Raw genomic sequence first — 14,189 nt, forward strand, 5'->3', positions numbered from 1 at the left:
AGCTATTTTACTATTAAAAGTTTCCGTGCTGTGTTGTCGTTGTCGTGTGCACTAATGTGTGTGCGTGCGTCTATGAAAGCAGTGTAGCCTACTGCATATAGTTTTAGTTTAGCTATAAACCCGAGCCCGACACGAACCCAAAGCTATTCATTAAACATTAACCCGAACCCGACCCGAAACCCGAAAGTATTTCGGGACCCGTCGGGCTTGGGTCGGGTAGCAGACCTCTAACGTCTGGTCACCCTATTCCAGAATGCATTGCAACAAGTTTGGAAATAATATAAAAGAGTGACGGAAATAAATTGGGAGATGGAATTCATTACCTGCAAGAGGAATCGAGGCATAACAGCATAACAGATGAGTTTGTGATAACATCAAGGACCTAAAGATGTCCGAGCGGGACAGCAGAGAACGTGTTACTGTACCTCGCTCAGGGTGGTGTAGAGCTGGAAGATCTGCCCTTCTCCCTCCACCTGTCTGACGCACAGCTTGCAGCACAGCTCACACACGCTCACACTCTGACGCTCCAGAGCAAAGGAGCAATGCAGCCGCCGCACCGATCCACTCCACACCTGAGAGAAAGACAGCTCCTGCATGGACACACAGACAGACACTTTACCTGACGTCTGTTCAGAATTCAGAATAAGAATAACATATTACGTTACTTAATCACAAATATTAAAATAAATAAAAATTATTTCAAATATTAACAGTGACGTCTGTATATTTTTAACAAATAAACAATAGTACTACTACTACTACATGACAAAAAATAAGTAATATTAAATAATCTTAAATGAAATGTTATATTAAATTACTCATTTAAATTAAAATATAAAAATTTAAAAATGAACAAATATTAATATTGACGGTTGTATATATTTAATAATAAATAATATAAAAATAAGCAATATTAAAATACTTTATATTATTTTTAATATTATATTAAATCACTCAAACCCTTAAATTAAAATATTAAAATAAACGTAAAAATGACAAACATTAATATTCAAGTCTGTATATATGTAATCAATTATACAAAATCAGTCACATTAAATTATATTGCATTTGACATTATATTAAATTCAAATCAAATATATTTAAAAATATTTAAAAATATAAAATATTAATATTGATTAATATTAATAATAATAATACTATAAAATATGCAAAATATATACATTTTAGTTATATTAAATCACTTCATTTTAAATGTTATACTAAATTGCGTAACTTATTAAAATCATTTAAAATATTAACATACAACTCTGCATTTATTTATTAATAATAAAATTACATACAAATTAAGTGATATTATATTATGAAATTGTTATATACAATTATTATATTAAAATAAATATAATGATCAAATATGAATATTTATGTTTGGATACATTTTATAACATTAATAATAAAAAACATTAACATTGAACATTATAATGCACTATGAATGCTGCCACAATTATTTACAAGGAAACAGAATTGATTGTTGTTCAATGCATGATTTAAGCTGTAAATGGTTTCTGTCTACTGTACACCATGCTCTCGGTTAAAGTTTAAATGGACTTTTTTCTATCGCTGACCCAAGGTTGTGTATTAACCCGCCACAGGACCTGAGATCTTCTCCCTCTCTGTCTGAAGACTCATCTGTATTCACTGGCCTTTCTTCAGATCTTATTGAATCATACTGTGCTGTTTCCATGTGCAGAACCTTAGTATATACATGTGTTTAAATGTGCTCTATAAATAAAAAATGCTTGCCTTGACGTTAAGAATATCTCGATAACTCAAAACATTTACATGCTGCAAATAATTTCAGTTTTGTCTTTGCCTGGTATTTGGTGAGTAGTTTGCTCTTCCACTGCGAGTGAATGTCATGTATTGACAGTCTCAGGTTGTGCTTGCTGTAACTGAAGATCAGAGACTTTGGTTCATCCAGCAGTTTCCCACCGATCTGTTTTTCTATCTGCAGCACCTCCTGTCCACACAAACACATAACAGTCAACTGTGCTGCACCATTTATGATACATTCATATACAACATATAAACATTACAGTCACTCAATATATAGTCATTTCAAATGGCTCTTATTATCTTTTAAAGTAAGAGTTTGGTGCAAACTTTAACATTCACAACATTCACAAGTTTTTCCCCAGAACTTATTTACATACAGTATAGAGCTTAGATAATAATAATAATAATAATAAAATTCTGTGATATTAAGTGATTTTAAATGACTATGAAATGTTGTACTGCAATATATTAAATCACTGAATCATTGAAATTAAAATATTAAAATAAATTAAATTAAGAATATCTAATAATAATACAATTCTGTGATATTAAGTGATTTTAAATGACTATATGGAATGTTGTACTGCAATATATTAAATCACTGAATCATTGAAATTAACATTTTAAAATAAATTAATTTAAGAATATCAAATAATAATAATAAGAAGAAGAAATTATATAAAAATTAAGTAATATTACATTATTTTAATTGTTTTATTATATTAAATTACTAAATCAATTAAATTAAAATATTAAAGTAAAACAAAGTTTATAAAAAATATATTTAAATGATCACATTAATAATTATATTTATATCAACAATAAAAATAATAATAATAAATTATATAAAACCATAGTAATCATAAAATTGTATATTAAATGATTTAATCATTTTAATTAAAATATTAACGTAGCTTAAAATAATTTAAACATATTAATATTAGAAAACTCAAATGTATTTTATTAAGCAAACTCAATAAGAGTCATTCTTCAGTTAGATCTAGTCCCTGACATTACTAAACCAAAATCATAACAGTGCTGATTTACATACAGTACAATATAGAAGTAAAAAAATAAATAAGCAGTAGAAACCGCTGTCAGAGAGGGTGCAAAAAGATCAAGAAAAACTAAATTCACTATTTTTGGTGCAAGAAACCTTGGGTTACACTTTAAGTGGGCTTGAAAGCCACATTGGTCAGCTGTTACGCACTTTGAGCGTGTCCTGCGTGTCGTCAAGGCAGTACACTCTGATGTGATAGTCTAGACCTGCAGTGACTACAGGACCAAACACGGCCAGCTTGATTCGTTTAGCCGCTGACGGACAGGCGCTCTGGCCAATCAGAGAGTAGGATCCGAGAGTCTCGGTCAGGATGTGACACGCCTCCTCCCCCAGCTGAACGTAACAGGAAGTAGTGAAGTTCTCCTCTCCAACCACGACCACGTCCTGCACACAGAACACACACATTATTTACATGAGCATCTCATCACGACAGGTACAGGTTACAGTGCGATCTCACACACATACAAACCTGAATATATATTGTGGGACTTAAATTATTATTCATTTTTCATTATTAATCTTATTATTTTTAAGTTATACTTTACTTTGCCCTTTTCCAAGGAAATTTTTGTAGGATTTTAAAACTGCAGTGATATACATATAAGTAACAAATACAAAGAATAACACAGACAACTGACAAACAAATAATAATAAAATCAAATAATACAAAAAAAAATGTATTTGATTAAAATCACATAATTGTATTAAATTATAAATGATCATTAATTGTTTTCTTAGCCCCTACAGAAAAAAGTGCTTCCTAGGAAAAACACAGAAAACATTTATTAATAAATAAATGAAATATGTTTATATTTGCAATTTAAATATAATCTATTTTATATATTTATTCATTAATTATTAACTTTTAAATATACATAAACATTTTTAAATAAACCAATTCTTGCATTTATGACATCATTTTATATTAAAAAAACATTCACATTATTCTTAATGAATATTCTCAAAAAAATTACTGTAAAAATCCTTTTAATAGAATGTTTTTTTTTAATCTAAATAAATAAAAGGCAGTACAACCAACATTGCAATGATGCAATTGTAAAATTGATATTGAATGTAAAAAATACTGATCAAATTATACAAATATTATATGATAAATTTCTTTGGTTACAGTATTTTTTGGGTGAGGGTTGTACTTACTTATCATAAAATATATCATCAAAATGCAAACACTTTTAAAAGTGCTAATAACTTGAAAAAACACATTTCTTATTCCTTCTTTTGATTTTGGAGTGAAATATGACCCGGGCATGGTTTTGACAGGCTTTATGAGATATATATCCCCACAAGCAGGTTCTTCAGGACATTTGGTCTCTCCTGCACACACACACACACACACACACACACACACACACACACACACAATGCGAGAGTGTGTCTGAGGGTATCCGGGCCCCCTGGCCCCTTTTAAGAGTCCTTAAAATAGGTTTTATTGTCTAGGAAAAAGTAATTTCTTATTTCTTCTTTTGATTTTGGAGTGAAATATGACCCGGGCATGGTTTTGACAGGCTTTATGAGATATATATCCCCACAAGCAGGTTCTTCAGGACATTTGGTCTCTCCTGCACACACACACACACACACACACACACACACACACACACACACACACACACAATGCGAGTGTGTGTCTGAGGGAATCCTGGCCCTGATAAAGGAAGCAGATTTGTCCTGATAAATACGCCCCGTCCTTTTTCCCGCTCCACTCTTGCAATAATTGAATTTTGTGTTGTCTATTTGTAGAACCCTGCCATGCACAGCAGGCCAATTTACCCTGCCTGCCTTCACTGATAGTTACATTTATTTTCCAGTCATGTTTCCCTCTCTCTGCAGGATAAGTAGTTTATTGAAATGGAACGGCTCATCTCCAGAGTTTCCCTGACCTGATTCCTCTCGCTGCCACGCTTTCATTCAGCCACAGGCTGTCCCGATCGGCTGTATTCAAATTCCTCACCTCCCATTGGTCCTGCTGCGTGTGGCTCTTGAGGATGATTTGCCAGTTGTCAGAGTGGGCGTGTGCGCAGTGGTGGAGAGTGAGGATGATGGGACGGGTCAACAGGACGCCCGCGGGACCGCAGCTGACCACAGTGCTGAGCACGGCCTCCCCGTCACTGACCGCTGGCCTGAGAGAGACAGACACATTTAAAGGTATAGTTCACTCAACCATTTAAATTCTGTCATTTACTCACCCTCAAGTTGTTCCAAACTTGTATGAGTTTCTTTCTTGTGTTGGACACAAAAGAATATATTTTGAAGAATGTTGGTAACCAAACAGCTGACGGCAGCCATTGAGTTCCACTGTATTTTTTCCCCTACTATGGAAGCCAATGGCAACCAGCAACTGTTTGGTTACCAACATTCTTCATAATATCTTCTTTTGTGTTCCACACAAGAAAGAAACTCATACAAGTCTGGAACAACTTGAGGGCAAATGATAAATGATGACAACATTTTCATTTTGGGGTGAACAATCCCTTTAAGATTTTTGCCTACTTTTCCGTTTTCAGCTTCTGTTCTCTCTGAAATCACTGCAGATGCTACAGTAACACACACAATGAACCAGAACTGTTTGACATTTTCAAGTTAATAATCAATTACATCAAGTTGAACAATAAAACATTCTATATGAATTTTATTATAAATATTTATGAATAATAAACATCCTGTGCTCTACATTTCAACATTCTCAGAAAAAAGGTACAAAAGGTGCTGTCATTGGGGAAATACTTTGAATTACAAAAGCTAAGTACATCTTTGTATCTTATTTACCCCTAAAGTACATAATAGTACCTTAAAAATACCTACACTGTAAAAAATGGCCGTAAATGTAACAGTAAAAGACTGTAAAAATGCTACAGTAAAAACCTGTTAAATGGTTAACGGTAAATTCCCCAACTATATACGGAGAAAAACTGTATTGGACATTCATTTTACGGTAGTATACCGTTTTTGGAAGTGAAAAAGACTGTATAATTTACAGTGAATAACCGTAAATTGACATTCCCAGAATTCCCTGCGTTACATTTCAAATTTGATGTTTTGTTGTTGAAATAACTATGTTTCTTCTTAGTTTTTTCTTATCAGTTTTGTATATTAGGGTTGTGTGTTACACCTAATGTTGTTAAATGAATGTTTATTGCATTATTTCAGTTTCATGTGTGTTACCATGATGGTGTTTAGTGTTTGTGTGAATGACACTGTGCACCTTCTATATATGTTATTATTTAAAAGCTGCTTGTGATAGGCTTTGGTTCATCATGTGACTTTCTCATCACCACCTGCATTTGGTGGTTATCAGTGTATTACAACGGTACAAAACAGATTTCAGTACTTCAATAGGTTGGTATATTAACTTTATATCAGTTAATGAAATTACGGTATTTAACTGTAAATTTAAGCTAAAACCGTAAAACCTAAAACGATGCTACCGTATTTTTCACGGTAAAATTCCGGCAACCACAGCTGGTTTTTTACCATAAATTTTACGGATTTTTTTTTTTTACAGTGTATTAGTACTTTAAGAGTACATATTAGTAACTAAATGGTACATATTAGTACTTTAAAGGCACATATTAGTACTTTAAAAGTACATCGTACCTAAATTTGCTCCAGCAGAATGTAAATTTTTTTTTTATAGTTTCATTGACATTTTTATTCATGCATATTGTTTATGCAGAGCTGGATAGGTTGCTGAAGTTAGCTTTCCCCCCCGTCATATTCATTACTTTTAACTTGCTTTTTTTCCTCAAGTACTTGATTACTCATATTTTTTTATATGTGTTTTAGCATTCAACTACAAAATGACTTGCTTATGTTTGGGCTGTGTGTTGTGTGTGTGTGTGTGTGTTTTTTTTTACCTCATGCTCTCTGTCCTTTGTACGGTCACAAACATCTCATAGACGCGACCTTGAGGAATCGCACCAGATGGAACCAACAAACTCACACCTGAAACACATTACAGAGAGACTGATTCAGAGAGAAACCACACACCTTGTGCTGACTAGTTTCAAGCATCAACTTGATTGTCTGTCCTTACTGAAAACAAAAATGTTGTGAAGCAACAAAATCACAGCCAACCAGAACATACTTAATGTTTAATATGCAATATGGAGCAGGATTTTGGACCAATGAGACTGTACTGAGGGCGGGGCCACGCGGCACAACATGAAAAAAGTGATGCCATTACAAGTAGTGGCTAATTAGGACTCAGACTCAGAATTCAGATGAATGCACTTTCATGATAGAAAGAATGAAAAATACAATACCAAAATGAAAAAGACAACAATATATAGAATGACAGACAGAACAATATATAGAAAAGGAGGATGATAGAATGATAGATAGAACGATGGATGGATGGATGGACGGACGGACGATGGATGGATAGATAAAATGATAGAATGATGAATAGAATGCCAGAACAACAGTACTATAGATAGAATGATAGATAGAACGATAGATAGATAGATAGAACGATAGATAGATAGATAGATAGATAGATAGATAGATAGATAGATAGATAGATAGATAGATAGATAGATACAATTATAGAATGATAAATAGAATGCCAGAACAACAGTATGATAGACAGACAGACAGACAGACAGATAGATAGATACAGTAGATAGATAGATAGATAGATAGATAGATGGTGATTCATATAATGTCAGTGGAGTGTTATGAGTCGATTCTTCAGTTCATAAAGTGGATTACTAGCTGCCGTCCTCTGGATTCATTTATCACTGTCACTGAAGGTGTTCATCCTCATCACACGAATGTGAGATTGTGAATGTGACATTTCCATCGCATCTTACTGGAACCCGTTTCACAGCGATTCATAAATATGTTGGACACACAGCGAGGACCAGAGTGTGATTGTGCGGGGGTCTGTTCTTACCTGAGTTGGGTATGATCAGATGACCTCCCAGCGTGTTAAACGACCCTAACGCCGTACACGTGGGGTCCCGTGCGCGTGGCAGTGTCTGGTTGCGTGGGGTCATGGGGTCGCTTTCCAGAAGAGAGTGTGTGACTTTGGGGGACAGGGTGGCAGAGAGGTCAGAGGTCACGTCTTCCTGAGGGGTCACTGTGCCAGAGAAGTTGTAGACTTTGATCTTGAGGTTGGGAAGCGGCAGCGGCTCCAGCAGAGGGGAGCTGGTCATGGGGATTTTGTCTGAGATGTCATGGAGGGCATATACTGGACTGCGATACAGCGCAGCCGCTGTGGACAGATCAGGGGTTGCGGCCAGCAAATCCGCTGCAAACACACACATGAAATTACTATTAAATATCACTAATAACACTTGTAGATCAATAGATTTGAAAAAATCAATTAAATTGAATTTTAAAATCTAATTTCAGTATTCCGTTTGTCTTCTGATATCATTTCCAGCTCTGGCTTTTGTCATAAATGAATTTTGTCAAAATTGTATTTTTCGTATGATATCATACAGTACCGTTTGGGGTCAGTAGGATTTTTCAATATTTTTCTCTACTGCTCACCAAAGCTGTATTTATTTGATTAAAAATACAGTAAAAACAGTAATATTGTGAAATATTATAAAAATGTCAAATAAGCGTTTTTTATTTGTAAATATTGTAATGTGTAATTTATTCCAGTGATGTAAAGCTGAATTTTCAGCATCATTAATCCAGTCTTCAGTGTCACGTGATCCTTCAGAAATCATTTTAATATGCTGATTTGCTGCTCAAGAAACATTTTTTTATTATTATCAATGCTGAAAACAGTTGTGCTGCTTCATATTTTTGTGGAAACCATGATACATTTTTTTCAGGATTCATTAATGAATATAAAGTTTCAAAAGAACAGCATTTATTAGAAATAGAAATCTTTTTGTCATCTTACTGACCCCAAACTAGTGTTTATGCAAAACCACAATGACTTTAAAGTTATCTGACAGTTATCTGATTGTCTGGAGTTGTTGAATACCCCCCCCCCCTTCTATATTAAAAGTCACATGATAACTTTCTGAGAGGAACAAAAACACACATATTAAGACATTATTTACTGAAAATGGTCTCCCTTTTCTAAAGCTCTCAAATATTTAAATCAGCGTACTTATTTATTTTTTTTTAGTTTGTTTCTGCCATGGGATAAGAATTTAAACTTTTTTTTATATTTTGCAATTCTGAGTTTTTGTTTATGAATTCTGAGTTTACATCCTTGCAATTGTTTTTTGTTTCCGCCACGGAATAAAAAATTATAAAAAGGTAATTGTAACTTTTTAACTCACAATTGTTACTTTTTCTTGCAATTGCGAGTTTCACAATTCCTACTTTTCACATTTATATTTAGAATTGCACATTTATATCTCACCATTCTCACTTTATATCTTGCAATTGTGAGATTACCTTTTATATTTTTTATCCCATGGTGTAGACAAGCTTCCATAATTTGAAGTATGAAATAACCAACTTTGTATTAAATTTCCATACAAGTGACCATTTTTAAACTCGTGAGATCAATATGCATAATTTGGCATAATTTAGAAGTAAACAAAGCTAATAAACACTTTCATTGCATGTAACAGAGCTGCTTGATTTGTGCTCCAGAAAGTCATAGGGGTTTGGCACGGCATGAAGGTGGGTAAATGACTTTTTTAGCTGACCTATTCCTTGTATGTATTTCTGTTGTGTGCTATTTTAAAATGAAATCACCGTGTTTGTGTGTGTGTGTGAGAGAGCTTGTAAAGGACTCTTACAGCCAGCGGCTGGTAACCTCCATACTGATTGCTCATTAACATTCAGCTTCCCACAGTGACTAAACAGAGGATTGTCACTTCGCACATCAGCTCTCTTTCTCTCTCCGGTTACTCAGGTGTGAGCCTTACTCACCATGAGCACCGTTCACACTCCTGACACATGTTTAAGTCATTCATCACGCAGCGATCGTTGAGAAAGTGTAAACCGCACTGCATTGCATCAGACCTGTCGAAGTAAACGTGTCCAAACCCAGGAGAGATCTTCATCAGAGCAAAACTGACGGATGTGAATGTCTCGCTTTACCATCACAACATCCCCTACCTCTGTATTTATCAACTCATTCACCGACATCCTCCGCAGCATCTCCACATGGTGCTTTCACCCTGACAGGGTGCCATTTACACCTACAGCCCGCTTCATGTTTAATTAAAGAGAAAACGAGCGGGAAAATGAGGGGAAAAGCGAGACAATATGAGAGCGAGCGGAACGACGATTCTTCATTAATGATAACCTGTTCAGGTGGGAGAGTGACAGGCATTCTAATGTTCCTCAGATGAAATGTCACCTGAGTCTCTCTCACACACCTCACAATTTAACACTGGAACACTGCCTTCCACTCCGTTCACCACTTGATTGGAATTTTAATCATTCTTTTGTCTTACGGTGACACACACACACACACACACACACACACACACACACACACACCCACAGCTCCTTTCTGAAACTGTTCCATTGACTGAGAGCTGCAGTAAGAGAGATTGTGTCTGAATAGCACGTTTGAATGTTTTACCAAAGCAACAATCCACTCCAGGATGTGCGTTATAGTGACTTGCATGATTACAATGCCTAAAATCCCTTTCAATCAGGTAAAAACAGCAATATGACAAAAAGACACAGATGTTCAAAAATGGTTACATTTGTTATTAAAGGGAAATTTCACATAAAATTAATATTCTGTCATCACTTTGTCACCTCCATTTCATTACAAACTTGTATGACTTTTTTTCCTCTGCAAAACACAAAAGAAGATATTTTTAATAACGTTGAGGTCCAAATGAAAATTAATTCAATTGACACTCATTGTAATATACTGCATTTTGCAGAAGAAATTAAGTCTGCCAATAATTCAGAAATCGAAGTTCCAAATTCTATATAATAAACATGTATGGTTTATTTATGTACAGTAGACACATAAATTTCTTCTGCTCACCAAAGCTACATTTATTTGATCAAAAATACAGTAAAAACTGTAATATTATAAAATGTTATTACCATTTAAAATAACAATAGGTTACTGTTAGTAACCCTGGTTCTCTGAAACATCGAGCAGAAGCATCCAATTGCACCAAGTCTGGCTAGACAGACATGAGCCCGTGCCCAATGGCAGGTAAGGGACCGCCCCTTCACCAAGCGCATAAAGTCCCAGCATGCGCTACCTTTCCTCAATGAGCATATTTGCTTCTCGTGCAGCAAGCGGGGTAAACTTGGTGGATCTCTCCACTCAATGTTTCAGAGAACCGGGGTTACGAACAGTAACCAATTGTTCTCTTTCATCATCTATGGGAGATATGGACAACTCCCCGGTTGCCCAGTACACTCACAGCGGAGCCCTGTAAGTCAGAGGACGGTCACCTGAAAGGCGGTGCTTGACACGTCACCAAGTAACTGACCCCTCACAAAGTGAGCATGCAATACCAGCCATAAAACATGAGATGTGGTAACATGATACAAAACCTGACAACACACATAATGCTATGACATATATATACATATATACAGTATATATAATATGGTGTCAGTGGAGGGTACAGATGACCTGGTTAATGACATGAATAAGCCAGTCTGGTCAACCCGAGCTTAAAATGTGTAGCAGGTCTAAAGGCACAAGGCTACGAAGAGCCCACACCTAAAACAGAGTGAGCTACCGGGGTGTGGGTAACATCAAGCCGGTAGTATCTGACAGCCATATGTGGAGAGGCCCAACTTGCAGTGGCACAAATGTACTGCAAGGAAACCCCTTTAAATAGAGCCCAGGAGCCCAGGAGGCCTGGAAAACTGGGAAGCCCTTCATTAATCTACGAATAAGGGGGTGTTGCCCCACCGTATTGCCATCAAACCCAACATGACATGCAGTGATAGCCTTAATAGTGAAGAAACCTTATTAGTGGAGAAAGAATTACCACCATCGATAAGGTCTTGCAAAACCCCCCAAAATGTCAACGACTGAGCACTGATATGATATCAGCTGACGCCCCTCGCACCACTCCTTAAATACACGCCACTTGAAATCATAAAGTGAGCATGTAGAGGAGGCTCTAGCATTCTGCATGGTAGCAACAACACAAGGGGGGAGCCCCAATGAGTTTAAATTTGCCCTCTCATGGGCCAGGCCCAGAGAGCTACCCTGTCTGGGTGCGGGTGGTATATTTCCCCGTTCACTTGAGACAGGAGGACTGTGCGTAATGGGAGGGGCAATGGCTATGCATACAGAAGAGGAACTATCTCTGCCAGCCATGAAGATATGGGCCACCTGGGTGTTATCAAAATCAGAGTCAGGCTATGTTCTTTCACCCTGACCAGAGTAGGAGATATCAAGCAGAGTGGAGAAAAAGCGTAGAGCAGCACATTGGGCCATGGGAGGGCCAGTCCTCATCCCGTAGTGAGAAGAACATAGGACAATGGACGTTTTCGCACGAGGCAAAGAGCTCAACGGCTGCCCGACTGAACCTCTTCCATAGCAGATCCACTATCTGAGGGTGGAGGCGGCATTCTCTGTAGAATGGGCTCCCCCTCAACAAAAAGGTCTGCACCCCTGTTCAGAACGCCGGGACATGGGTCGCCCGTAGTGACAGAAAGTGCTGCCTGCTCCATACTTACAGCTTGTGAGCTAGAGCATGAAGCTTGGAGGAGCGCATCCCCCCTTGGCGGTTGATATGTGCCACGGCTGTGGTTTTGTCACAACGCACCAGCATGTGACGCCCATGCAGGCAGGGCAGAAAATGTTTCAGAGTTTTTCAAACAGTAAGGAGCTCCAAATAATTTATGTGGGCTGAGTGAAGTGTGCTCGGTCATTATTCTGCCCTCTTGAGTGGCTCCCCATCCTGTTATGGCATTCCGAGCATTCCAGAGGACGAGGTCGTTAACTGTGAGGATCTCTTTCCACAGAGTAGGCGAAGGCAATCCCTGTGTCAGCAGGCTGTTGACCTAAATAATCCAAAAGCTCTGCCTGGTACGCGGAGAGTAGAGAGGAAATGTTGAGCACCCTGACAGACAAGACTGAGGATTTATATGTGGCCTGGTGAACTGAGGCAGAAAAACGATCCATTTTGTTCGTCAATACCGGCTTTGGAGGGGGGAGCAGCCCGCCCTGGACAGTGCTAAGATGCCTGGCGATCGAGGGGGATCACCCAAGCCTAGCACCACCATATCCTTAACCTCGAGGCCCGCAAGACCATGTTTGAGGTTAAGTGGATATCTCCAGTAATGCCTCATGTGCTTCGCGCATGCTGGGAGGATGGGGAAGAGTTGTTTCCTCAGGCCGGGAGGGTGTCCAAGCAGCTTCCTGTCATAAATATCCCTCTCCTGGTCGGTGGCGCTCTGTGGAGCCGGCCACTCAATTTTGAGGCGAGCGGCCGCTCGTTTACAGACATCCACGTCAGAGGGCGGGATGGCCTCCTCGTCCTCTGAGACCCTGAGAAGGCCCGCGTCGTCATCATCACCAAAATCGGCCAGTTCATCTGCGAACGGGGGGTTGCCCGCAAAGATATCCTCTTCGGGGAATGCCGAATTGGGCTGGTCGGCTTAGTCGAAAGATGTTGCGGCCCGGGAGGCCCCCGGTAGCACGTCGTCATCGCCGTGTCCCCCATCTGAATCGGAAAGGCCGAGCTCGACGCACTGGGTTGCGGCAACTTTAAGATGGTGCCGCAGGAGCTTTTTAGGCAACCTAAGGCAATGACTGCAATTTTCAGGGTTCTCCAAGACCTCTTCTGCATGTTTGAGGCCCAGGCAGACCACGCAGAATGTGTGAAGATTATTAGAGGCGATAAGCGCGCCACACGCGGCCGTGATAAACTATCCCCAGAATAAGCAGCCGATTTCGAGAGCGACATGCTGGCAAAAAACTGAGAAAAATCTGCTTGGACTTTATGCGTGCGGTGAAGGGGCGGTCCCTTACCTGTCATTGGGCACACGCTCCTGTCTGTCAAGCCAGACTTGGTGCAATTGGATGCTTCTGCAGAGGTCAGGCACGGATGCCCGTCCCATAGTTGGATCTCGAACACGAGATGATGAAAGAGAACTGTTTTCTATTTGAATATAATTTAAAATATAATTTATTCCTGTGATGCAAAGCTGAATTTTCAACATCATTACTCCAGTTTTCAGTGTCACATGATCCTTCAGAAAACATTCTAATATGCTGCTGATTGCTGCACAAGAAACATTTCTTATTGAAAACAGTTGTGCTGCTTCATATTTTTGTGGAAATATGTTTTTTGTTTTTTTCAGGATTCTTTGATGAATAGAAAGTTCTAAGAACAGTGTTTGTTAGAAATAGAAATGCTCTGTAACATTATAAATGTCTTTACTGTCACTT

The 14,189-nt window shown here is 37.9% G+C and overlaps 1 protein-coding gene across 1 annotated transcript in view; it reads right to left on the minus strand.

The window, feature by feature from the left end:
* Nucleotides 1–14,189, minus strand: part of LOC107564365 (netrin receptor UNC5C-like) — a 228,145-nt gene that overhangs the window by 11,798 nt on the left and 202,158 nt on the right. The window contains exons 11-16 of the mRNA XM_016249425.1: nucleotides 7,770–8,126; nucleotides 6,730–6,817; nucleotides 4,827–4,995; nucleotides 3,005–3,238; nucleotides 1,832–1,978; nucleotides 426–590 (exon numbers count right to left, since the gene is read on the minus strand). Of these exons, the coding sequence (XP_016104911.1) occupies nucleotides 426–590; nucleotides 1,832–1,978; nucleotides 3,005–3,238; nucleotides 4,827–4,995; nucleotides 6,730–6,817; nucleotides 7,770–8,126 (1,160 nt within the window). The remainder of the gene's footprint in view (nucleotides 1–425; nucleotides 591–1,831; nucleotides 1,979–3,004; nucleotides 3,239–4,826; nucleotides 4,996–6,729; nucleotides 6,818–7,769; nucleotides 8,127–14,189) is intronic.

This window comes from Sinocyclocheilus grahami, unplaced genomic scaffold (genome assembly GCF_001515645.1).
Source record: "Sinocyclocheilus grahami isolate Dianchi unplaced genomic scaffold, SAMN03320097.WGS_v1.1 scaffold926.1, whole genome shotgun sequence".
NCBI classification, from domain to species: domain Eukaryota; kingdom Metazoa; phylum Chordata; class Actinopteri; order Cypriniformes; family Cyprinidae; genus Sinocyclocheilus; species Sinocyclocheilus grahami.